The 27172-nt window shown below is 40.2% G+C and overlaps 1 protein-coding gene and 1 long non-coding RNA gene across 10 annotated transcripts in view; one reads left to right on the forward strand and one right to left on the reverse strand.

Moving 5' to 3' along the window:
- TAF5L (TATA-box binding protein associated factor 5 like) overlaps positions 1 to 12656 on the forward strand; it is a 28376-nt gene extending 15720 nt beyond the window's left edge. For all 3 annotated transcript variants that reach the window (XM_072823127.1, XM_072823128.1, XM_072823126.1), the window contains exons 4-5: positions 3541 to 4265; positions 10687 to 12656. In XM_072823127.1, coding sequence (XP_072679228.1) covers positions 3541 to 4265; positions 10687 to 11484 — 1523 coding nt within the window. In that variant the 3' untranslated portion in view covers positions 11485 to 12656. The remainder of the gene's footprint in view (positions 1 to 3540; positions 4266 to 10686) is intronic.
- Positions 8055 to 27172, reverse strand: part of LOC140631839 (uncharacterized) — a 41626-nt gene continuing 22508 nt past the window's right edge. For 2 of the 7 annotated variants that reach the window (XR_012029343.1, XR_012029341.1), the window contains exons 2-5: positions 23469 to 23643; positions 17660 to 20928; positions 11265 to 12364; positions 8055 to 10195 (exon numbers count right to left, since the gene is read on the reverse strand). This is a non-coding gene — a long non-coding RNA (uncharacterized lncRNA). Of the gene's footprint in view, positions 10196 to 11264; positions 16590 to 17659; positions 20929 to 23468; positions 23644 to 27172 lie in introns of all 7 variants that reach the window. The other 5 variants (XR_012029347.1, XR_012029342.1, XR_012029346.1 and 2 more) reach the window with 5 other exon arrangements.

The following is a 27172-nucleotide window of genomic DNA, read 5'->3' on the forward strand; positions in this document are numbered from 1 at the left end:
TTTAATCACTGAAGCACAGCTGTAATAAAATAGACTCGTTGGAATAATTTTATTACAGAACTGTGATTACTTTTTACAATGAGGAATTAATACATTTTATTGATCACTAACGTGATTTATTCTGGTGCAAAGTTTTCTGCTTAAATTTATTTCTTTCGGCTATTGCTGTTTTTCTTTAATATTTGCTAGAACTCTTAACTCTTTTGGTTCTGGTTTTTTTCTAATATGTGCCACCTTCTTTATTCTCCTCTTTATTTCCTTCCCCCAGAATTTTAAATTTCAATAAACTATAATCTATTAACTCTTCCATATGTCTTATTTCAAAACTGAAGAAGTTATCTGTTATTGTACCTATAATTCCTTTATCTGCTGAGCACAGGTTATTTGAAGGGAGTGAATATATTTTTGTGGGGTTTGTTTTTTTGTTTTTTTACAGACTGCTTTTCCTGGGACATTTTTCCCTACCTCAGGTCTCTGATGAGCAGTCAACCAAGTCAAATGAACAAGTATTTCCTGAGCACCAAGATAAAGTCATTAATCTAAATAGGAAGCAATCTTAACATAAGAAGGCTAAAAGTAAAAGTTTTTAAATAAAGTTCAAATATAGTGGAAGAGTTTTCACAGGCCAGGATGAAATCAGTGCTAAAGTTTGTACATAGAGGACCTGTATTAGAATGAAAGGAGAAAATGATTTGGATGGCATAGTTGGAGAAGGTCTTACCAAGTAGGGGGTGGAATTTAAGTTAGCTTTTGGAAGATGGGTTGGATTTCAGTAAGCTGTGGAAGAGAAGTAGGAGGATTCAGGGTATGTGAGGAGACATGAGCAAAAGGGAAGCGATGGCCTTTATGGCACTCTGCACTTTGTGCAGAACAGTGAACAAACTGGCTTGTGGAGAATCAGGCTTTCAGATTGGAGAGGAAGCCAGCCACACTGGAGCCAGGTTGAGGAGATACCTGACCATCAAGCCTAGGAGACAAAAGTCTGAAAGCAGTTTCTGAAAGGGTTTGTGAGTGGGATGACTAGGAGGCCAGCCTAAAGTTCACTGTGGTACTGAAGAAGTGAGAAAGGACCACAACTCACCAGTGTTGTGCAAGTGGAAAGCAAGAGCTTGATTTCATAGTTAAAATTCCCAAGGTAGAATCTCTAAGGCTCAGGATTAAAGGAGGAAGAGTTGAGGATGACTCGCACTCTGTGACAAACGGGGGCTCAAGCTATATCGAGTAGAAATAAATCAGTTTGGGTTTTTTACATCTATGATGGTGGCCTCTTACTATATAGCTTGCAGTAAGAAATTGGAGGCTAGTATTTAAGAGAAAGATACAGACTTGTGATAAAGGATTCAGTACCAGTTTCATGGAGGTGCAAATGCCATTTTTAGGAGATGATAAATCTCAAAGGAAGATACAAGGAAAATAAGAGCATCTCAGGCCATAGCACCATATGTGTATTTTTCCTCTGTAAGTTTTCTATGGGTGAGAGATTCTGTGAGCTCACCTGTTGCTGTGGGCCATTTTCTTCAGGAGGCATAGAAGAAAGAGCATAGATTTTGGAATCCAGCCGTCTGGGTGTGAATCTGGGGCCAGCTGTGACAATAGACTTGAGGATGGATGTCTAGTGCCTGAATCACGGAAAGCACACACTCAGTGTTCATCCTTGAAAGCAAAAGGAGCATTTGAGAAATGAGAGGAAGAGGAGCCCAAAAGGAAGGGAGGTGAAGAGTCAAGCTGACTAGTGTGGTATTTCTGAGCAAAGACCAGGGGTGTGAGGTCAATGGGGTCAAACCCTATAGAGACAGGTGGGAGAACAAGGACTAACAAGCTCAGTTTTCATTTAACTTAGCGTCCTTTTCACTACTAATTTCTGTAAACTCGTGAAAAACTTCCTCTTATACCACCATCAGAGTGTGGCAGCAAGTAGGTATTTGTTACATGGCCGGTGGATGGATAGATGGATGGAAGGAAGGAAAAGCATACTTTTCAGAGGATATGTTACTTTTGAAATTAGAAAAAATATATTTCAAGGAATACATTTTCAGTAAAGTATAAAGTGTATATTATGAATTGCAAGGAAACAAGATTAAAAAAAAGAGTTAAGATTTATGCAAGTCTTACCTTGTTCCACATAATGAATATATTGATCAAAATTTTATTTTATACCTGACATACTGTTCTCTTCAGACAAAAGAGAACAATTAGGCAATTTTGAAACTAAGCTGAAACAGCAGTGAATTTCAGTAAGTTTTTAAGTCACGCAGCCTTATCTCTTGATGGCTGGGGTTTTTTTCCCCTAAATTTATTAAACTAAAATGCCTCTCAGTTTGAAAAATAAGCCTGAAACTAAGAGTTTAAGGAATTGCAAATGGTGCTTTGTCCCAGTAGAATATATTGGAAGTCTGATTGGTAAGGGTTGAGTTCTCTTGGTTTTGTTTTTTTCATTAGTATTTTGGGGAAAGGTACAAGCAAAACCACAAAAGCAATAAAATTCAAATTAGCAGCAAGTGAATATAATGGATAGATTTTGCCAGAATTAACCTGCTGCTCCACATGGGCATAAGGCCAGTACTGACGGCTATGACACAGACAACTCTGTACACAGGTTCTTGAGGTGCCCCAAGTCAGTTGTGGTCCTGCTGCCCGCCCTCACCTCTGGCTGAATGGCTGCAGAACCTCTGCACCATCACAGATCACTCTGCCCCCACTTATGTGGGTGTCAGATACACCTCTCTGCTTTTCTCATTCACCTGTGGTGATTAAAGCTGGACACTTTTTTGAGCATCGCATGGTGTTAAAGTCTCGAAATAATAAAAACGTCTCATCTGTAAATCATCACTGTAAAAGGGTAATTTTACTTTTTAGCCAACATAATCAAAATGATTACACTGGCAGATATGGGACAATTTTGGGTGAGTGTTGTCATCTTTGTGTTCAGGCGTGCCAGCCTGGGTAGCTAGTCATGTTAATGAACTCACTAAAATAAGTGCTTGGATAATACTGTTGGATGATGGAGGCCAAAAGTGATCACAAAACAAAACAGAGCCCTAAAATAGTATGTCAGTACTTGCTTAATGGCCAGCCAGATGATTCTGAATATGCCTGTATTTGTTGTTTTTAAAAATTACCAAACTAAAATGTTTCTGTGAAGAACTTACAGTCTCCCAGAGTATATCTAAGGACCCTCAGAGGTCTGTGCTCCCCATTTTGGGAAACACTAAGGTATTGTGGAAAAACAGTGAACCTAGAAGACCAGGGTACAAGCTCCTGAAGTATTTTGAGAACTTAGTCAAGTCACTTAACATCTGGGGGATCAAATTCCTGACTTGTGGCTGACTTGAGACCCAGGTTTGCTAGACTTCAGAATCCCTGCTCTTCCCTCTTCAGTCAAAAGGCTTGGACTTTGAGTTTCCATAATTCTGTGTCTGGTTTCTATTTCAATCAGCAGTCCTGACCAGAAAGTGTTGTATGATAGTGGGCTCCCTGGGAGGGCCACATTATTCTTTGAAGTTATACTAATTATAAAGCCCTTACTTTTTGTCATTGTAGATTCTGATTCCCAGCATAGCCACGAAGTGATGCCTCTCCTCTATCCTCTCTTTGTCTACCTCCACCTCAACCTGGTCCAGAACAGTCCGAAGAGCACAGTGGAAAGTTTTTACAGCCGCTTCCATGGAATGTTTCTGCAGAACGCTAGCCAGAAGGATGTCATTGAGCAGCTACAGACCACTCAAACCATCCAGGACATCCTGTCTAACTTTAAGCTTCGAGCATTCCTAGATAACAAGTACGTGGTCCGTCTCCAGGAAGACAGCTACAACTACCTTATCCGCTACCTCCAAAGTGACAACAACACCGCCCTGTGCAAAGTACTCACCTTGCATATCCATCTTGACGTGCAGCCTGCCAAGAGAACAGACTACCAGCTCTATGCCAGCGGCAGCTCCTCTCGAAGCGAGGGCAACGGCTTAGAGCCCACTGATATGCCCGCCCCTATTCTGCAGAATGAGGCTGCCCTGGAGGTCTTGCAGGAGAGCATTAAGCGCGTCAAGGATGGCCCTCCCTCCCTCACTACCATCTGTTTCTATGCCTTCTATAACACAGAGCAGCTGTTGAACACTGCAGAAATCTCCCCAGATAGCAAGCTGCTTGCTGCTGGGTTTGACAACTCCTGTATAAAACTGTGGAGTTTACGATCCAAGAAGTTAAAATCAGAACCCCATCAAGTAGACGTGTCTCGCATCCACTTGGCTTGTGACATTCTGGAGGAGGAGGTATGAGTATCATTTTTCTTCCCTACACCTGCCTTACTAATTTGCTTAGAATTCTTACCAAATATGACAGCTCTTGTGGAGAATGGACTTCATTATTTCCTCCATCATATAGCTAAAGCCAGACCAATACCCATGTAACCTGTAGCTATCGAATTCCTGCTCGTGTCTAACCTCAGAAGAGATGAAAGCTATTCTTAACAACGTTACCTGAACATTTTTAATGATTGGTCAGAATTTATTACTGTTTGAATATGGATAACATTGCTAAGCCTAATTAAAGACCTTTAGCTAATATTGAAATTTACAGTAAGTGTGTGTGTGTGTGTGGTGTATGTTTGTGTACATTTGTGCAAATATGAACACTTAGAAGTAGGATTACTGGGTCAAAGGCGTCTGCATTTTAAATTGTGATGAATGGTCTCATTTTCTAATCTCATCAAAAGTAAATGAGAACACTGGTTTCTCTTCCCCCTCACCAACCCTGGGTGTTACTGGCCTCTCTGAGGCCAGTGCACATCCTCTGGCTCCATGTGCTGTGGGTGTTCCCAAACCCCATCTTGAAAAGTGCACAGGCAGTATAGTTGATATTTTATCCATCAGTCAATGTAATGATCTTGCTGGGTTTGTTTGGGGATGGTTAGGGAGAAGGGCAGGGCAAGTCGCCTGAGTCTCAGGTCACTGAGATCTCTGCCTTAGAAGACATGTGGGAAGAAGAGAGAGAAATTGAACTTCACAAAGGTAACTTGCCCTGAGAGTGAGAGCTAGAATATTTTTGTCATCACACCACTGAAATTCAGGTAGCTCTGCCTCACTTTACTTGCAATGGAAGATTCTTTGCACAGGATTGAAAAATTGAGGAGTAAAAACAAAAAAACACATTCAAGTTAATTTCCACAGGTGATAAGGATATCAAGAATATTGGGTACACAAAATAAGCCCTTTTTTCCTATTCTTGTTTCCTTAGTCACCTTCCAGTTAGCATGGTCTATGAATTTTTGTTTCTTGCAACTGAGACAATATAATTAGGGGAGTTGTGATGAGGAAAAGGTATACACTCCAGCTTACATGCTTTGATTTCTAGGATTTTATAATACCTTCTAAAATGTTTTCTATTGCACATGTATTTGAATTTTAAAATTCCTTTTCCTAGGAGGCAATTCTAGCCTTTTGAGTATTCTTCACATACAACTGAAGGATGCTGCTATCATTTGTTTACAGCTCTCTGTAGATACAGGCGTCGTGTTTGGAGATTATTCTCAGTATTACCAATTAAAGGAAGAAAGCAAAGATAGATACAAAGAAGAAAGGAACATTAGACTAAAATGTTTAAGAATTTACCCTGGCTACCACTAAAAATTAGCTCTGTGACTTAATCTGTGAAGATGTCCAGGCTTTGGAAGGTGCACATTTGAAAACCTAGAAATAAAGAATAACATGATGAATTCCAGGCAGTGAAAGAAATTCCATCTGGCTGGAGTTGGGAGGGGTATGACAGGCAGCAGTACGACTCCACAGGCTACGCTAGGGATCATGGTGGCCTGAGCCAGGGCAGTGGCAGCAGGAAAGGAACACGGTTGCCCGCTCAGACGAGAACCTGTGACTGGATTCAGTGGAGGGGCTAGAGGGGAAGGAGTGGAGGATGACTTCTGTGTCTCAGACCTGACCACCCAGGTAGATGGTGGGAGGTGCTGTTCAACTCCAAGAGAAGAAAGGATGTCAGAGGAGCACTTGTTTTAAATATCTCTCTGATTTATTCACCATTATCCATATTGAAAGTACTGTGGATGCTGCCACAGTGTAAAGGTACTGCTTTCCTTGTGAATGGATTTAAATTTTAGAACTAAAATTGAGGTCTTCCTATTATGTTGTCGAGAGGTTTCCTGTTCAGGATTTCTGCATCCCCTGCCCATTTTGTTATAGCAGTTTAGGGATGTTTTTTGTTGTTATGGGTTTTGTTGGGGGGAATGGGTGGTGGGTTTTTTTTTTTCCTGACAAGGAACATTTTGGGGAAAAGCAAGGTATAAATCAGTTGTGGCAGTTTGTTTTTGGTGGGTGTGGGTGTGTGGGTGTGTGTGTGTGTGTGTGTGTGTGTTTTAAGATTTTTTTTTTTTTTTTTTTTTTTTATTTATGAGAGGCACACAGAGAGGAAGGCAGAGACCTAGGCAGAGGGAGAAGCAGGATCCCTGCAGGAAGACTGATGCGGGACTCAATCCCAGACCCCGGGATCATGTCCTGGGCTGAAGGCAGACGCTCAGCCACTGAGCTACCCAGGCACCCCTCTGGTAGTTAGTTTTTAATATTTCTTCAATGAGAACTTGGACTTTTTTTTTCCTTCTAGAATACACAATTAAAATAGAAACTCTTAAAAAAAAAATAGAAGCTCTTAATGCAAGGATTAGAAATTCACATGCCTGTAGAAGCCAAGCAGGGAAACATAAATGGTAAAGCTAGTAGGATCAAAGAGATGGTAGGAACTATAAAAGCACATGGAAACCCAATTAAAAAGCCAATTTGTGGCCTGTGTCTTAATTTTTGTGAAGCAATAGCCATTGCATAAATTAGCAGATTAAATGTTTTAATAGTAGGTATTTAAAATACTGATAAGACCCAGCAATTCCATTTCTCGGTATATACCCAAGAGAATTGAAAACATATGTCCCCACAAAAGACTTGTACATGAATGTTCGTAACATTATTCATAATTGCCAAAAAGTGGGAACACCCCAAATGTTATTAACCATCTGGTTAATTGATAAACAGTGTGGTGGATCTGTGTGATGGAATATTATTTGGCCATAAAAAGGAATGAAACTACAGGAGACATGAGACTTGCTATATTGTGGATGAACCTTGTAAACATTATGCTGAATAAAAGAAGCCAGTCACAAAGGACCAAATGCTCTATGATTCCAAATACAGTCATATCCATAGAAACAGAAAGTAGATTGGGGACCAGAAGCCAGGGGCTGGGGACAGGGAAATAGGCAGTGACTGCTAATGGATATAGGGGTTCTTTTTTGAGGTGATGAAAAAATGTTCTGGAGTAGATAGTGGTGGTAGTTGTACAACTCTGTGAGTATACTAAAAGCTATTGAATTATACTTTTTAAAAGAGTGAATTTTATAGTATGTGAATTATATCTCAGTTTTTTAAAAGTCAAAACCAGTAATCAAAAGCTCTTATGAGGGCATAAAATTTTCTCTATTAATTAAGCCAAATAAAGCAGGATTTACAGCACTGCCATATAGTTTCTGATATCTCCAATGTAGAGATATTCTAGATTAACCTCTGAAAAGCTATTAACTGGCATAGCGGTGCCCCTCTTCCTACCAGTACCAGTAGCCCCCATCCTCTATGAGACCCTCTATCCTCTGTTCCACAGTAAATGGAGTTAGAAATGAGGTCCAACTTTTACCCTTGTTGATTGGTAACTATGTATTTTTAATAATTTGGACAACATGGCAAAGCCACAGATACCAAATCAAGGATTTGCTCTTCGTTTCAGGTATGTGTAGATGATCACCCTCGTCACTGCCAGCTTCCCGCCCTCCTAGCCCAGCACTACAGCACCAGTATTCGGTTCATGTACTGTCTAGTGAGCCTTCCCCCAATCCAGCAATCTTTAAGTTTGAAAAGTAAAGAAGTCAGTATTGTCAATAATATTCAGTTCTGTAATTTGTATATAAAACGTCATGTAGGTCTATGTTGGCCTATAACAATATAATGTGAGCCATGTTTGTAATTTTGATTTTCTAGTAGCCACTTAAAAAAGTAAAAAGAAATAGTCAATTAATTTTAATAATGTATTTTATTCAATCTAATATGGCCAAAATATCATTTCAACATGTAAGAAATATTAAAAAATTATTAATGAAATCTGTTACATTCTCCTTTTTTGTCCTAAGTCTTGGAAATCTGGTGTGTTTTACACTTACAGTACATGTTCAGTTCAACTAGCCAATAGCCACTTCTTCTATTCTAGTTCAGGTTACTGTCATTTTTCCTGGAGAGAGCAGTCCATCCCGTACCCCTCCCTCACACACACTTGATTCCATGTCTTAACCCAATCCCAAGCCAGCCATATTTAATTTCATTCCATTTCATTGGCAGCTCATGTTGGGGAAACAGCCTAGGGCTAAATTTCAGACCCCAGAAAGTACCCTCAGAGCTGGGAAAAATTGTGAGCTGAGGCACTTTGAACCTCCTAGTACAGGAGCAGACATCCATAACAAGTCTGAAAGTTGTAGGGCCTCCATGGTCTAAAGCAGGGCTTAGCAAACTATGGCACAGGGGTACATAAGGTCATGTTTGAAAATCTTTTTATACTTTCCTATTATTTTTAAATTTCTCATTTTATGCATTTTTATAATGTACATAGTGTGATTTATTATTACATGAATATACCTTAAAAATTAAAGATTCCTATTTGGGATGTATGCCCATTTACTGTAGGGTGTTCATTCAATTGTAGGGAGTTTGGGTTTTGTCCCATAAGCATGAAAGGAAGGAAAGGCAGAATCTGGGGCTGGGCATGTGTGAATCAGCTGCTTGTTCAGAATTTTAGCTCGACTTTGCTGAGGCCCTTGTGGGACTTGGTTGAGCCACAAAAGAAAATGTGGCTGGGTTATTTTAAGCTGTGGTCCTGGCAAAGAGCTGATAGTGATAGCCAGCAGGAATGCTCTGGTTTTCCCATCTCTTAGTCTATAGTCAACCAGGCACTTTTCCACGTGCTCAGGACAATCATTGAGACCCCTGGGAAGTGCCACCTTGACCCCTGGTGCACCCTCCTCTCTCCATCTCTGAGCATGCTGTTTGGGTCCCCACTAAGGAGCTGAAGACCCACTTTCCTAACTTCCTGCCCCAAGAGAAGACCACTTAAGCCTCAGAGATGGTAACGTGTCCTTTAATCTACCACTCACTTTCAGATATTCTCTGTATAATTTATCTGGGGTCGTTTTTTGCTCCCACAGTTTTTATATAAAGTTTCTGGTGTACAGCAATGAGTCACTCTTGAAATTTTAAAGTGTTGCTGTAACCTCTTTTGAAAGGAAAATGCTAATATTCTTGGTAAACTCAGTAGACTGTTAGGCTCCTGAATGCTTATGTATTTTTAATGTGGAGTGTCTGGAATAGCCATTTTGAATATTCATGGACATCAATGTTTATTTTCTCTTAAATTTTTCTGAAATCCGTACACATTGAAGGCATTTGTTTTATTTTGAATTTAGTAGTTTTCAAATAGAGGTTAAAAAGATGCCCTTTTCCTATACAAGAACCTAAGACCCACAGACCTATTTATTTCTAAGCTAACAAAGCCAATTGGTTCAAAACTCCTTCTTACTCCTCATTCTTCTGGTGTTTAATGGAAACCATTTTAATTTGTGAATTCCTGGATAGAGACAGCTGTGGTGTTAGGGAGCTTGTCCATGAGGGAATGAAGGCAAAATGGATTTTGAACAGAGATGCTGTCCTTGAGGGGAAGAGGGTGAGAAAGGGACTTTCTCCCTCAGTACCATGAGTGGCTATCTTCTTTGCTGTCCCCCCACACAGAAAGTTATTTCCAAGAATCCTATAAGTTGGCTTTGTTTGAAGCCATTCTGAACCCATGCCTCATTGGGGAAGATGTTTCAGACCGTTCAGAAAGTCACGGTTTAAAAACTTCATCTTTATTCCTCTTTGGACACTGGCAGTTTCTGCTGGTCACAAGCTGTGAGGGTCCTTTATTGATAACTGGACCTTTCTGGTTTCCTCTCAGCTTCGATATGTTCGGGCTTTCTTTTGACTAACCTTCTACAGTGGTTCTGTATTATTTTGAAGTGAGACGGTGCCTGCCTTCATCATTGATCCCACTCATGGGAGTAATGAACATGCCAGGAAGTTTCTTAGTGGAGTAGAAACAGGGAGCAATGTGGCTTCCAAAGCAGCTGAAACTGGCAGATAAAGACAGGCCCTCAGAATAAAAGAATCTGAGAACTTAATGTAAATTTAGAAGTCAGTCTTTCCAAACGATGTCTATCAGAATTAACAGTGGAAGTTACTGTGGGCAGTCTTTTAAGCAGGCTTTGAAATCTGTTATTCTCAGCCTCACTGTAAGGGCCACAGTCATCACTGTATAATAATGGCCTTGCATTTGTGCACTTTTAATACAGTATTAGCTGCAAGATATATTTCAGGAAAACAATTTGCAAGTTGCAAGAGACCTTTTATTCATTTGTGCAATTATGAGTTTTCCTGGGGTCACCCTTAAGGGCAAGACCACTGTCATTTGTCAGGCAGATGCTATTTCCCAAGTAGTGGCTTGTGTGTTTGTTTGTTTTTTTTTCTTTTTGTTGGACTGTTTGGTTTTCATGGCAGACCACTTAACATTTTCTCCTTGTGTGTCTCTCTGCCACCTGCCCCCCCCCCTCCCCACTGTCCCCAGGATGATGAGGATGACAATGCGGGCACAGAGATGAAGATACTACGGGGACACTGTGGACCAGTGTACAGCACAAGGTTCCTCGCAGACAGCTCAGGGTTGCTCTCTTGTTCTGAAGACATGTCCATTAGGTACTGGGACCTCGGGAGTTTCACCAACACTGTGTTGTACCAAGGACATGCCTACCCTGTGTGGGACCTGGACATTAGCCCATATAGCCTGTACTTTGCCAGCGGGTCCCATGACCGCACCGCGAGGCTGTGGTCATTTGATCGGACGTACCCGCTGAGAATATATGCTGGACACCTGGCAGATGTGGACTGTGTCAAATTCCACCCTAATTCAAACTACTTAGCCACAGGCTCGACTGACAAGACTGTCCGGCTATGGAGTGCTCAACAGGGGAACTCCGTGAGGCTCTTCACGGGCCACCGTGGCCCTGTGCTCTCTCTTGCCTTTTCTCCCAATGGTAAGTACTTGGCATCAGCTGGTGAGGACCAGCGGCTGAAGCTATGGGACTTGGCCTCTGGGACCCTTTATAAAGAACTGAGAGGCCACACGGACAATATCACCAGCCTCACCTTCAGTCCGGACAGTAGTCTGATCGCCTCTGCATCCATGGACAACTCTGTGCGTGTCTGGGACATCAGGAACACTTACTGCAGCACACCTGCCGATGGTTCCTCTGGGGAACTCGTGGGTGTGTACACCGGGCAGATGAGCAATGTACTGAGCGTGCAGTTCATGGCCTGCAACCTTCTCCTAGTGACTGGAATCACACAAGAAAATCAGGAACATTAATTTTTTTTTTTTTTTTTATCTTTGTTGTAATGGACTGGGGCAGTAGTGGAAAGCCTCCAGGTTGCAAGTCTTAGGACAAATTAAGATTGAATCACTGACTGACTGTGAAAGACTCCCTGCTTCTCCCCCTTCTCCCTTGCAGACATCCTGAGCTCATCACCCCTTCACTCGGTCCCCCAAATGTCGAAGGACTGGAGGGGGAAGGTGCTGGGATTGGACATGAGATGGAGAATTAAGAGGCTCTGGAGGTCAGATTGCAAGTTCTTCAGAGATCCCACCTGTGTCCTCACGCGAGCACCTTCGTGTCTGTCTCCTTTTCCCGTCTGTAAACCCGAGATGCTGCTTACCTCGCTGCCGGGTGCTGCATTTGGTCCGAGGATGGTTGCGGGGCGCCCTCACAAGGAGCGGCGCCACAGGGTCACATGTGCCCAGGTGCTCGGGTGGAAGGGATCTTTACTGGTCTAGGAATGCAGGGGTGGGAACTAGGAATGGGGGGCGGGGGTCATCCTGGCATAAAGTCTTTCCTTTTCCGTAATTACAGAGAACCAGGATTTTTTATTATTATAATTATAATTATTATTATTATTGAGAAGAGGAAACCTAGCACTGGCAGAGGGGCCTTCTCTGCTCTCATCTTTCAGGTTTTACTCCTGGCACTGGCTGTGATACTTGGAATCTTGAGGTTCAGGGAATTCAGAGAATTTGGTAGCAGAGTGTTTTGGGAGAAAGGGAAAATTTCTGGGTGATGGATTGATCACTCCGGCTGACATGTGTCTAGAGGTGGGTGGGTGGGTCTGTTTGAGAAAGTCCTGGCTCTTGCAGTGATGGTGGGAGAGGAAGAGTCTCCTCATGGCTGCACTTCTATGAACAGTTCTCTCCCCTGAAAGGACAGATTGTGGTAAAGAAATGAAAATAATTTAAAGTGATAAGTCAAAAAAATAGAATTAGAAGATGTTAAATTTTCCAAATGCCCATTTATTCCGAGGTGTGGCTTTTTCAATGTGTTTTTCTCCTGCGATCATTTGCTCCCACCTCCTGCATTGCAATAGCGTTTTAATGAACACTTTGTGAAACAAAACGTAAGTACATACACACATCTAAAACTGTGCTTTGGGATAAAGCAAGTTCGAATTCGTGGAAAAAGGATTAAATATTTCTGTTTTCTGAAGAGAGTTATTTTGTATTTTGTTTTCTATTAAAATGTATTTAGTTTCAAAAAAAAAAGTGTTGTCATCTCATTTAAACTGTGAGGACAGGTGGGTGTGTGACCTGTCCAGGGGTGACGTGCAGCCCACCTCTCTTCAGAATAATAGCCACTCATGTGGGCCAGACAAGCCACAACGTAGGTACACTCTTCTTGTTCCTATATTCTGTTACTTTGAATCATGATTCCTCTCTGCATTCACAGGAATTATTGGTAACATTTATTACTGTTTGTACATCCAAGATTGCCAGTTGCTAACAAGAGACAACATACATTTTACCATCTAGAGTAATTTGGGAAGATCCCACTTCCAGTTTTCTTTAATGACCCCATTATAAAATTTCTAAGGGGCACAAGAACTGTGCTATTTAATTTAACTTAAACTATTTATAGAACAATTCCAGATAAATTTAAATGATGCAAGAATTTTTTAAATGTACTGTAAAGCAATTTCCTGGCAAGAACACCAAGAATTATCAGGAAATTAAATGAAGACACTGGAATTCTATGCCAGAATTTTTTTTCTTGAGCCTAAGATGCTAATTAATAGGAAATGTTTCTTATTCATAAAAGCCTAGATATTTGAAACATTGTAGGAAGGATCCTTTAGTGCCTCAGCCAGCATCCCCTTCCACATAGTGTGAGTGAAGAAGCCCAGAGAGAATTCAAATGTGTTCGTATCTGTAATAAGTGAACTCTTAAGTTAAATTGTGTGATATATTGCTAGAAACAATAAAATCCCTAAATTGGGCCAAATCATTCTCAGAAGTGAAAATGCCACTGTTTAGCAATGATTTGGAAAGGCTTTGTGTTTATTTTTAATGCAAAAATTTTTTAATTAAACACAAAAATGTATTAGGTTGGTCAGTCTTCAAATTACCAATCATGTATATACTTTGTAATTTCATTTTTTTTAAAGATTTTCTTTATTTATTCATGAGAGACAGAGAGAAGCAGAGGCAGAGGGAGAAGTAGGCTCCCCACAGGGAGCCGGATACAGGACTCAATCCCTGGACCCGGGATCATGCCCTGAGCCAAAGGTGGACGCTCAACTGCTGAGCCACCCAGGCCTCCCTACTTTGTAATTTCAATTCAAGCTCTTACTGATCTGTATGTTTGGCCTCTTTTTTCAAAATGATTTTAATGTGGGATGATTTAACTTTATAGACTGCCCCTCACAACTTCCCCAGAATCATAGAAATGTCGATCAGAGGTATGGATGTATGTTTATGGCCACAAGGTACATAAGAACATAGTTCTAATCTTCAGGTTACTCTCTTGCATTGTTTTATTTTCTCTTCAGGGCAATTTCATTAGGCAGACAGGACGGGTGATACTACTATTTTGTAGATGAAGTATCTAAAGCCCAGAGAAGCTATATTATCTATACCCAACATGGAATGGTTATGTCTTGGGTATGTTACATAGAGGATCTATATTCGGTATGCTCAAGTTCTAGCTGGAAGAAATAGCCCTGATGATAGAAAAGCCTTAAAACAACAACAAAACAAAGAAAAACCTTCCATAAAGGAAATATGAATATTTAACAAATGTATATATTAATGCTTACTATCTACCAGAAATCATTCCATGAGCTTTATGAAAATTAACTTTTTTATCTCTGTAACAACCCCATGATATAAGTACCATTTTTATCCAAATTTCACAATGAGGATCCTGAGGCCCTATTGGATTAAGTTACTTTGCCAGAGAGTCACATAGCCAGTAACCAATTAAGCCAGAATTTGCACCTGGGCGGTCTGGCTCCAAAGTTCGTGCTCTTCCCCAGGCTCTTATCTCGCTTCATTCCCCTGGTACCAGGTAAAGAGTGACCTGAGGTTACTAGTAACTAAATGTTCCTGGCAACAGTCCTAAGACTCATGCTTCCCTTTGCCAAATAAATCAGCAGCATCAGGCAGGATCAGGACCAGACAATAAAAACAAACTTAAACAATATATAGCTAAAGGAAACCTGAAAATATCCAATTATTTTGAACCACAATGATAAATCTCTGCAATGTGTATAAGTGGCAGAAAAAAAAAATACAGCTGAAATTTCTTAGGCTCAGAAAAATCTGACTGTAATTTCAAATTAACAGTAGACTGGCCAAAAGAAAGAAAAAGTTGAGATAAAGGAAAGTAAGTAGACATGAAATGGGAACCAATCTGAAGTTTTTATATTCAAGATCGAGCTTCTAAGGATAACTGTGATTAGCCTTTCATTTGTTTTATTCATATTATTAAAAATGTCTTGGTTGTATTTTAAAAATCCGTTGAATATTTTACTATTGCCCAGATTGGTATTTAAGTATATGGATTAAAAGATTAGTCTGTACTTCAACTTGTCTTTCAGTTGCATGTTTTAGAAAAGTGTCCATTACATCTATGCCCAGCCCACAATGAGGATTCATATTATAGACCCCTACATAGCAACCAAATGAATCTTTATGGTAAATGGAAAATCTTCATTATAGAATTTGAGGAATGCAAATGTTCCTTGTCAGTTTGACCCATTGAAGGACAACTTAGATACTTTCCCGTAATTGAAATTCCTAAAAGAAATATTTTTATATTAAATATGGGAGTATCTATTATGATCAGATGTTGTGTTAGCGCACAAAAATGCAACAATAAGCAAAACTGATACAGGTCCTGGCTTGAGTTTAAAGAGGGAGGCAGTTATTGACCAAATAGTACCATAAATAAATATATAATTTCAAACAGTAGGGAGGGCTATACAGGGAGTAATGAAAAAGTAAGCCCAGGAATCTAATTTAGATTTAAGCATTCAAGGAATGCCTCCCTGAAGAAGTAATAATGAAGTTGGGACCTGGAGGGGAAGCAATAGTCAGGCAGAGTTCAGGAAAGAATGGTCCAGACTCCCAGCTGGAGAAGAACCTGGTACACTCACAGAAGTCCACTGAGGCTGAGGCAGTGTGAGTAAAGCATAGAACAGCACAACATGAGTTTGGATAATTTGGCAGGGCTTTGAGCACTATCAGGAGTTTGGCTTTTATCCCAGGTGGGATGGAAGCCATTGAAGGGTGTACAACAGGGAATTGATGCAGTCCAAGTTCCACCTTCGTATCAATGACAGCAGGAGGACGCAGACACATTTGCAGTGGACTTGGACTTCAGCATCAGGATAACAAGGCAACATGTACCAACGCCGTCTGTGCCAAGCACTGTGGGGCACAGCAAAGTGATGGAAGCCAGCTACCATGTAGTAGGCTGCCCCATATGCCCCCCTGGGGCAATGAACTGAAAGCAGCCTCTAACCAACAGTCTGTAAAGACCTGAATCCTGCCAGCCACCACACAAATGAGCTTGGATGCAGATCCTGTCCCAGTCGAGCCTTCAGATAAGACTGCAAGCCTCCTGACTGATGTGGTGACAGAGGTATCCAGCTAAGTCTGCCCAGATTTCCAATTCAAAGAAATTGTGAGTTATCAACTGTCATTTTAAAGTACTGGGGTTTGGAGTGATTTCTTATGTAGAGTAGATAACTAGCCCATCAGTCTACTCCATAGTCCATTATTTTAACTGCTATGCTGTAGAAAATGAAATCATTACTGATGTAAAAAAAAAAAAAAATCACTGGCAGCTATAAGGAATATGGATAGAGGTGAGGGTGAGAGTGAGCAGGGAGGCCAGTTAAGATCATTGCAGTTGTCCAGGAGAGATGAGGATGGCATGTACTAGAGTGGCCACAGTGGAAATGGAGAAAAGTGGACAAATCCAATGAAAATTTTAGAGATGGGTTGCCTAGAGTTTATTGGATTGCATGGAAAGAAAAAACAGGAATCATGGATGACTCACATGTTACTGGCCTGAGCAGTTTGGTAGATAGGGTTGCCATCTATTGTGATGAGAATCCCAGAGGAAGAGGAGGTTTGGACCTCTGAAATTTGAGGTACATATAAGAACCAAGTGACAGTACCATATAGGCATTTAGACAGACACACCTGGAGCTCAGAGCCTCTAGAGGTCTGCCTTGACATTCTAGTCTGGGACTTATATTCATTAGAGTGATTTCTGCCACCAGGGACAGAAATCTAACTCCAAGTCGTTTAGAAATAAGGAATGTTATCGGTTAACATAACAAGGAGTGTAGAGGTCAGATGGGTTTCATGTGCAACTCACCTGTGTTCCGTAATTCCACTGTGTTCTCTTTTGTGGCCTTTCCCATTGGAAAAGGGCTACCAACAGCAATGAAGACCAGACTCACCCCACCCCACCCCCCATTTATGTCTACTGGGGATGTGAGCTTACTTTCCATTTCTCACTCTTAAAAGCAAGGAAAAACTGTTTAGAAGCTCCAACAAACCTCTCCAATTTCCATTAGGCCTGCTAATCATTGAACCCGTCCCTGACAAGGGCAAGAGTCATAAGCATATAGTTGGAATTTGAAGTCTTTGAAGACATGATCACCAAGGATAAGAGCATAGAGGAAAAAGACATTAGAGTTCACAACTAAGTTTTGACCTTCGCTAGCATGTACAGATCAGAAAGGAGGAGCAACCAACAAAGGAAGAAAAACAGGAGAGGGCACTGTCCCAGGAGCCAAAAGAACACACTTTAAAATAGGAGTACTAGGGGTTAGAGCTTGGCGGAGCATGAGACTCTTGATCTCAGCATTGTAAGTTGAAGCCCCACGTTGGATACAGAGATTACTTAAAAATGAAATATTTTTTAAAAAAATAAAAGAGTGGTCACTTGTCCTGATGAGTTCAAATAAGGGTTGGAGAATATCCATTAGATTTAGAGGGCAAGTGGCTGACAATCTGAGCCCTGGCAATTATGCTTAAGTAACAGAAATATAAAGGACATTGAAATGGATTGAAAAGTGGAAAGGTAATAGAAACACAACCATAAACACTTCATTTGTGACATGTGACACATATGCCATGGAGGAAGAATAGGCTAATACAATTGGCAATTCAGAGGGGAAAAATTAAATTGAACCCTTACCTCTTTATACACAAAACCAGTTCCAGATCCATTAAAGAATATCTTCATGACCTTGGGATAGGAAGAAATCTCTAAGGAAACAAAAGCCCTAACCACAAAAGATTAAGTTCAAAACATTCATTCATCAAAAGAACCACAGAAGAAATAATGGACAGGCCATGAATGTGGGAAGGTGCTTGTAACTCACGAGTAACAGAGGCAAGTGTCTAGAACGATTGTGCTGTGGAATCAACTGTGCAATGGAATGTTGTCTTGTTCTGTCCTGTCCTAGAGAACATTGCGTGAGGACAGAAATGTTCTATAGTCTCTCTCCTGTCCTGTAGAAAATGCTGCAAGGAGGGAAGTTCTATAGTTCTCTACTATTCCATAAAGTAGCTACTAGCCACATGTAGCCATTGATCATTTGAAATATGGACAACGTAACTGAGGAATTGAATTTTTAATTTATTTTTTAAAAGCTTTTATTTATTTATTCATGAGAGACACAGAGAGGCAGGGACATAGACAGAGGGAAAAGCAGGTTCCCTGCAGGAAGCCTGTTGCAGGACTGGATCCCAGGACCCCAGGATCATGCCCTGAGCCAAGGTGAGACACTCAACCACTGAACCACCTAGATGTCCCTAATTTATATTTAAATGACCACATGAGACCAATGGCTAATGTATCAGACTGAAAAATTCTAAAATATATGAAGAACAACAAATCAGTGAGAGAAAAAGCATATGGTGAATGGGAGGGAAAGGCAAAAATCTTAAAGGGAAGCCCTTGTTCAGAAAAAAAATCCAAATGGCCAATAAATTAAAAGTCACCCAACCTTGTATTACTCAGGGAAATGCAAATTTAAAACAATGAGACACCGGTAAACACCCTTCAGAATAACAACATTGTAAAACCCTGACAAGGCCAAGTGTTGGGGCATCTGGACCCTTCTACACTGGTGAGAATGTAAATTTGTAACCTTTCTGGGAAGGGTGTGTGGTATTATGCCCCTAAACTGAAGAAAGTTGAACTCTGCAAGCCTTACATCCACCAGGATACATATATGAAAATGTCTGTGGCAACATTGTCTATCATTTCCCAAAGCTGGAAACAAAGTGTCCAAGAATAGAAAGAATAAATACATTATTGAATAGTTACACAAAAGAAAAAAAATGGTTACACAGTGACAATCTGGGCCCTAAGAAAACATTAGAGCTACAAGCAACAAAATGGACGTACCTTACAGTGTTGGCTAAAGAGAAAAAATTTATTCCTATAGAGTGATTTCATTCACACAGAGCTCAAATCAGATAAAACTAACTATAGATTTTAGTGTGTGTACAACGATGACAGAACTGTAAAGGGGTAAGGGTCCTGATAAGGGGGGCATGCCAGAGTGCCAGAGATATTCTATTCTCTTAGGTGGTGGTTACCCCAGTGTGCACTTGAGAGCTATTTGTTATGTGGTATAAAAGTTTTATTTTATTATATTTAAAATGTTTCTAAAAGAGTAAAAAGTTGGTGAGGAAGTACGTACAGAGCAGACCTAGGAGTGCAAACAGGTCTTAAGACGTTTGAATAGGATCTGGCAAAGATTGAGACGTGAAAACAAGAAAGAATCATTTAGTTTGCCCGTTGTTCGATTTGGTTTGACCTTTAACAGAAACTTCCTAAAGCAAGGGTTTTCAAATGTTTAGACCTCAGCCCACAAGAAAAATATATTTTATAATGTGACCTAGTGTGCACATATACTGGGTTTCATTAAAGGAAGATTCCATTGAGTGTAAGAGGTACATTCTTCTATGTACCATTTGTTTCTGCTGTCATCAAATGTTGAGCAATGCTTTCTTGTCACTTAGAAGTGTTATGTTTATTTTGAACATTAAATTTGTGTTTATTTTAAAACTTTTAGACTTACAAAGTTTTTCTGCCATGAGTCAATAACTGTGGTCCAAAAACTTCTTTACCTTGAATTCAACTTTTTGAGTCAGCACAAAGTTCTCCCCTTTGTGCCCTTAAATAAATGTTTTAAGATGAAGCATCTTAAAAGAGGGCACCTCTGTGGTGCCTGGGTGGCTCAGTTGGTTGAGTGACTGTTGATTTCAGGTCAGGTCTTGATCTTAGCGTCACGGGATCGAGCCCCATGTCCGGCTCCACGCTCAGCATGGAGTCTGCTTGAGATTCCCTCTCCCTCTCCTGCTCCTGTGTACTCTCTTGCTCTTTCTCACACTCTTAAATGAACAAATTAATTAATAAAAGGTGTTTTTAAAAAGGGGGAGGGACCACTGTTGTCTCCAGGATTTTCTTCCAGGATATTCTTCAAGGTTTGATGTTGGCAACTTCTTTTTTTTTTTTTTTTTTAAGATTTTATCTATTTATTCATGAGAGACCCAGAGAGAGAGAGAGAGAGAGAGAGGCAGAGACAGGCAGAGACACAGGCAAAGGGAGAAGTAGGCTCCATGCAAGGAGAGACTCAATCTGATGAGAGACTCAATCCCGGGACTCCAGGATAATGCCCTGGGCTGAAGGCAGGCGCCAAACCACTGAGCCACCCAGGGATGCCTGGCAACTTCTTTATCTTAGGTGTCAACAGAAAGTTTTCAGAAAACAACCAGACTTCTTATTCCTTCCATAATTGTCCTTACATAGTTTGCTGCTAGAAATCATGAGTGATCATAGTGATGCATTCCTGGCACCTGGACTAACAATCCACTTCACATGTCACAAGTACCACCTAGCTGAGAGCAGCTAAAAAGTGTCATCCAATTATAAGTCCCATCCTCTCTTGATTCCACAAATGTTCAAAGAAAGTTTTATTTATTTTTTTTTAATTTTTTTTTTATTTATTTATGATAGTCACAGAGAGAGAGAGAGAGGCAGAGACATAGGCAGAGGGAGAAGCAGGCTCCATGCACCGGGAGCCCGACGTGGGATTCGATCCCGGGTCTCCAGGATCGCGCCCTGGGCCAAAGACAGGCGCTAAACCGCTGCGCCACCCAGGGATCCCTCAAAGAAAGTTTTAAATTAAGTTTTAGACTCAACAGAATGTAGTACATAAAAATTTCTATATGTAATATATAATTTTTAATATTGGTCACAACCTACTGATTAATTTCATGGCCCACTAATGAGGCCATTACATGGGAAGTGAACAATTCTGCTCTGAGGCCTTCTGAATGCTGGGGAGGGGAGCCCCATTTGATGAGGGGGAAGGATGAGGCATGTTGCTCATGGAGACAAGTAGGTAGAAGAGCTGGGGTCAGTAGTCCTGGCAGGCCCTTTCCCCAGTGCTTGCAGGTGGGAAGAAAGAAAAGAAAAAGGAGAGAGAAGGAGGTTGTAAAGAAAACAATGAACTTATGAACCAACATAATTTATTTTGGCTCACTTGGATTTATATTTCTGCATTAGATTTCATTCACAACACTCAGCTTTGACAGAGATAACCAGAGCAAGTTGCTTAGCCTCTCTGAACTTGAGATTGTTTTTTGAAAACATGAAGAAGGAAAACAAAAAACAAACAAACAAAAAAAAACTCAGAGTTAAGTTAATGCTGGCTATTTTGTCTCAGTACAATTCCAGTAATTCTGACTGCTTTCAGTCTGGACTTGATCGTCCCATAGCCCAGCCATGTTGCTCTCAATCTGGCTTCCTGGAGAGGCAGTAGGATATACAGTTTACTCCCTCCAGCAGTGTAGACATTGAATTCAGATGATATGAAATGCACATACCTGTCAGAAGGCAACATGGGTTTTTTTCAGGGGGGAAAGAAGGGTATTTTAGTTGGCTTACTTAGTTTGAGCTGGTGCAAGGGAGGCAGCCTAGGGTTTATTTACAGAATGTGGAATGCTGTGGCCTAAAGAGGTGAAGCGTGGTGTTGATTCTCAGCTGCAATGAGGTGTATCATGGCCATGGGTAAGTTACTTGGCTTCTCTGAGCCTGTTTCCGTTGGGGAATGTGGAAAAAAAGAATTGAAATAGCATTTAAGACAGTTAAATTTTTATAGTCACATGGTGCCATAATATATACTTAGTAATATTAACCAAAAAATCTAATTTGATAAAATATATCTTGCCAAAAATATGCAAAAGCTAACAACTTTGCCTAGAGAAATCAAAGATAAAATCAAAAGGTAACATGGGCTTGATGAAAATCAATCGTGATGATAGCTGCACAACTCTGAATATTTACCATTGAGTTGAGACTTTAAATGGGTGAACTGTAAGATAGATGAGTTAAATCTCAATTAAGCTGTTACCAAAAAAACAAAAACAAAAACCTAAACAAAAGATAAGGTACTGCCTCCAAATGCTGTAACTCACCTATGACTGGCACGGAAATTATCCCTGAATAAATGAATGAATGCAGAGTACACGGTAGCCATCCAGTCATGGGAGAAAATGATAGGCCTCCTTTCAGCCCTTGAAAGATTTCGACTCAACTACCTGCAGGACTTTTAAAGCTGACTTCTTCACCAAAGTAGAATTGCAGATATCAACACCATGCATCAAGTTTTGTGTTTTGAATTGTTCTAGTTTCTTCTGCTATTTTTTAAAAAACAGATTTTATGCTTCCTAAAAATGTCTCTAAAATTTATTTCAAATGTATTTCTTGACTAAGCCAATATTACTGGGTTGATCAATGCTCCTAAGTTTGCCTCTATCTATAAAAGAAAGCTCTCACTGAACTCTACCTCTGAAACCAAGAATACACTATGTTTGAATTTAAATAAAATAACGTCTTAAAAAAAGCTCAAACTTGACTTAAACCACAAGCTGTCTGATGGCTCAATGAATTTATGTTGGTAAATCCTTTTGCTTCTCAGAATAAAACCATAGGTAAGTATAACAAAGGACAGGGTACTGCAATTATTACTTGAGCTCAGAAGAATAAAATAAAGTGATTTGCAGTGATATCAAACTATAATTCAGTGCCCCAGAATACACTACACTGCCCTACACTTTACCTCTTAATCACCGTCTTTGTTAAGGGTGCTTATATAAAACAGAGAAGTCAACAAACCACCTCTTAAAGGACAAAAAAACTAATGTTTCCATAATTAGAAACATTTCTCCTTATGAATTTTTTTAATCCCCCAAAAGAATGAGATCCCTAGATTCTAAAGCTACTGAGAATCTGTCATCTTCAAAATTTTGCTCAGTCTTTGGAGAGCCCCTTTCTGTCGTATCCTCTCTTAGCCAGTGCCCACATTGTTTTCAAGCCTATGCTTTTTCTCAACTTGCTAAGAGTTCACAAAATATGACCATCGCTTAGAATCCCACTTGAGACTGTGTGACAGGTGGGATCCCACCACCTGAGCACAGATCAGGGCCAGGCCCCAGCATGTGGCACCCGGCCCGGGCTCTGAAGATGACTCTGCTCAGCACTCTGCTGCAGCACAGTGATCTGTGAGTCCTGATCAGTGAGGGCAGAGCTTCTCAGGCTTCCTTCCAGCAGCAGTCAGAGCACACAGAAGGCCTGCTGACTGCAGCTGGGGAGTCCTGAAATGGCCTTCTATTTGTGCCATGCCCACCCAAGCTACAGTCCAAAAAGCACACCACGATAAGGACACCTGAGGGGAAAAAAAAAAAAAAAGACACCTGAGAGTATGCCATCAACTGCAGCCCGACTTCCTGCCCGCATCTCTCCTCCCTCTCTGCTGAGCTCTGAGCAATATTTACATGAATTGGAGACAGGCCAGAAGTTAATTTCTCTGCTTCTTTTGTCTATTTTTTGACTTTTCTCACAGGGTTTTATGTTCCGATGACATAGTTCTTAGAGCCAACAGTTAGTACATTCCTTTTGACAGTCCCATAGATCTTCCCTCACTCACCTTCTTTGTGAATGATGAAGGTGAAATGCGAATCCCTAGAGGAGGAGGAAGTAGCTTCTCCCTCTCTCTACCAGGTGTTTCTTTTCTGTGGGATGCCCCAGTGTCACAGCAGGATTATCACTTAGGTTGATAAAATATTGAGAGACTCTTTTGGGTGATGTTCTTCTTTTGGTCTCTGGAACATTTGAAGATGGGAAGAGGAAGAGGAGAAAATACAGAAGAATAGGATAATTATAAAGGAAATTAATAAAAACTATCACATAGAACATATGCTGTGTGCCAGGCCTTGTACTAGATGCCAGAGATTCTGAGAGAAGTCACATAGAGATGGTGTTCCGCTGCTACTTCCATTTTTCAGTTACCCAGGAGGCCTTGCTCATGGTGGGTGCTCAGACATCTCTGATTTGAAATGTTCGCTTGTAGGTGGAGTGTCAGCATTGGCGCTCTAGAACTGCCTGCTTCTTATATGGGTGAACTGTACAACCATAATCTTGAATTGTACAACCATTCAAGAAGTTCCTATGAACAGTAGTGCCATGGATCTAGCCCATGAGCAAAGAACAATACCTAGACTACTTCTACCAGGTCAGTTGGGGTGATGCACCATGATGCCCTGTCCACCGATGTGTTATTCTGCAAGTTCAAAGAGGATAATGTCAAATGTAGCCCAAGAATTTTAAGATCATATAGAAATATTTCATTACACATAGCACTACTTCAACTACGCTCTCTAAACATTTTTAGACAAGGTCCACTTCTAGAAGTTGTCAGGGCTGTTGGATGTAGGGTGAATATATCAGACTTTCAGATTTGTTCAACTGGTATCTCCATTTTTCAGGTAATAGAAAGTCCAGCCTTGTTAATAGTAGATACTCAGACATATGAACTATTTGTCTGTAAGTTGAATACCTACAGTGTATGCTAAGCCTGCCTGGTAAGTTGTTTTGTTTTGCTTTTTTCTTGGTAAATCTACCCAATGGTTCAGGAAATTCTCATGAACATTAATGCCTTAGATCTAGCCTATTAAAGAAAAACAAATTCCTTCTCTGTTAAGTTCAATTTAATAAAACAATGCTCAAAATCCAGTTTCGTGGCGAAATTCAACACTGTGTCTAAAACTTAACTCTACTTTCGTCCTGTTACATACATTATCTGATCTGATGATTCGGTCTCAACAAAGCCAGAAAATTGACATGGCAAAATATCTTCTTTAATTATTCTTTTACTGTTTTAAGACCACATATGTTTATATTGGAGATATATGTCATGTTTTTCTACCACTTTATGTGCCTGACCCAGCACATGGGAAGATAGCCGACCTTTCTACATATATACAATACATAGTGCTGACGTCATGCTGAGCCACTGGATAAGCAAAAAATGGCCAGCATGCTGGAGGCTTGATAAGACACTGTCAGATATTAAGAGGTAAACCATACAAAGATTCTGAGCTCCATCCCTTACACTATATGACACAAAAGGCCTGCCCCTTTGAATGGGGCCTGGGGCAGGAAGGAACTCTCTCCCTCTGTCCTTCCCACTCATGCTCTCTCTTCCTTTAAATAAAAAAAAGGGGAGGGAGGTGCTATAAAGCTCAGAATCTGTGAAGCACTTTACCACATAGATTTCTGTCTGATAGAAAAGATAACCTTATAGGTGACAGGGAATATTTGGTGCCAAATTAGATAACTGTTACTTAGGAAAAGTAGAAAATCTCTGTGCCTACCTGACTTTTCTTCCAGGAACAAGAGAATATTACCTCTGCTCAATAAACTTTATTAAGTATTGTGGGAGACTAAAGGAAAATGGAAACAGACCCATAAATACAGAGAACAAACTGATAGTCTCCAGAGGGGAGGGGATGGGCAAAAATGAGTGAAGGAGAGTGGGAGATGCAAGCTTCCAGTTATGAAATGTATGTCATGAGGATAAGAGGTAGAGAATAGGGAATATAGTCCATAGTATTGTACCAGCATTGTATGATAACAGATGGTTATCAAATGGTAGTTATGCATGGTGTAACATACGGACTTGTCAAATCACTATGCTGTACACCTGAAACTAATGGGACATTGTGTGTCAGTGATACTTCAAATAAATAAATAAATAAATAAATAAATAAATAAATAAATAAATAAATTCCAATTTTCAGCCTATTATAAATACTGCTTATTTGAAATACCAGTTATATGCATGTTAACATATTAATAGAAGACATCCAGTAGGAAAGAAATCTGTTTAGCTGTGGCTTAACTGACTTATTAAGAAAAATGATCCAGGGGCACCTGGGTGGCTCAGTTAAGCTTGACTTTGGCTCAGGTCATGATCTCAGGGTCCCAGGATCAAGCCCCACATCAGGTTCCTGACTCAGAGAGCCTGTTTGTCTCTCTCCCTCTCCCTCTGCCCTTCCTCCTGCTTGTGTTCCCTTTGTTTAAATAAGTAAATTAACTTTAATCAATTAAGTAATTAATTTTAAAGAAGAAAGAAAAATGATCCAAATTAGGATGCAGGCAAAAGGTATTCTTGGGGATTGTTTCAGTATCCAGGTAAAAGTTGCTAGCAAGTTTGCTAGAAAAACCTTGGTTTGACTTTCTACTTACTATTGATTAGGATATTTTGCAACTCGAAAGATTAGCTTGAGAATGGCTGGGTGGCTCAGCGGGTTAGAGCCTGCCTTTGACCCAGGGCATGGTCCTGGAGTCCTGGCATCAAGTCCCACACCAGGCTCCCTGCATGGAGCCTGCTTCTCCCTCTGCCTGTGTCTCTGCCTCTCTCTCTTTCTCTCTCTCTGTTTCTCATGAATAAATAAATAATCTTTAAAATAAATAAATAAATAAAATAAAGATTAGCTTGAACACGGTTGGTAGTACAACAAATAATATTTGTCTTATTAGAGTAAATATAACCCCCAAAAGTATTGTTTATTGCCCTGTGGGAAATAAACCATGTTTGTATCTAACACAGGAATATTATTCTACATTAAAAAAATATATTTTCCTGATTAACATATGGACTCTTGTTATTCAAATGCTTCTTGAACTAGTTTTGCCATCCTGCTATTCCTTCATTAACAATGCAATTAAAAGGATGCCTAGGTGGCTCAGCAGTTGATCATCTGCCTTCCGGCTCAGGGCATGATCCTTGAGTTCTGGGATTGAGTCCCACATCAGGCTCCCTGTGAAGAGCCTGCTTCTCCCTCTGCCTGTGTCTCTGCCTTCCCTCTGTATCTCTCATGAATAAATAAAATATTTTTTTAAAAAACAATGTAATTAAAGATCTTTGACATATTTTGATTTTATATTTGTAAGAGGTAGTCATGCTTTGTAATTTATTGAAAATTATACTTTAAAAACTATTTCCAAACTCACCTGCAGAAAAAGCATTAGCTTTTTTTTTTTCTAATCTTATTTAAGCCCATTGACATCCCTTGAAACTATATAACAAGAAGTCTGCTTTGGACACCTGCTGCCAAGGCAGTCTTAGACAGGAGAAATAAGGTGTGCATGGTTTGTAAGTAGGCATGATGATCCTTATTGATTAAGCTGAGAGAAAATTTCAAGCAGCCCCAAAAAAGTCTAAACAGTGAGACAGTTATTCAATTCACATACTCCTCCTATCCCCTAATCACCCCTGACATTAAAATGAAGTACTGCTGTTTAGGAAAATGAAAGTAACATATACATCCTGATTTCAAATATTTAATT

Source organism: Canis lupus, chromosome 4 (assembly GCF_048164855.1).
Source record: "Canis lupus baileyi chromosome 4, mCanLup2.hap1, whole genome shotgun sequence".
NCBI classification, from domain to species: domain Eukaryota; kingdom Metazoa; phylum Chordata; class Mammalia; order Carnivora; family Canidae; genus Canis; species Canis lupus.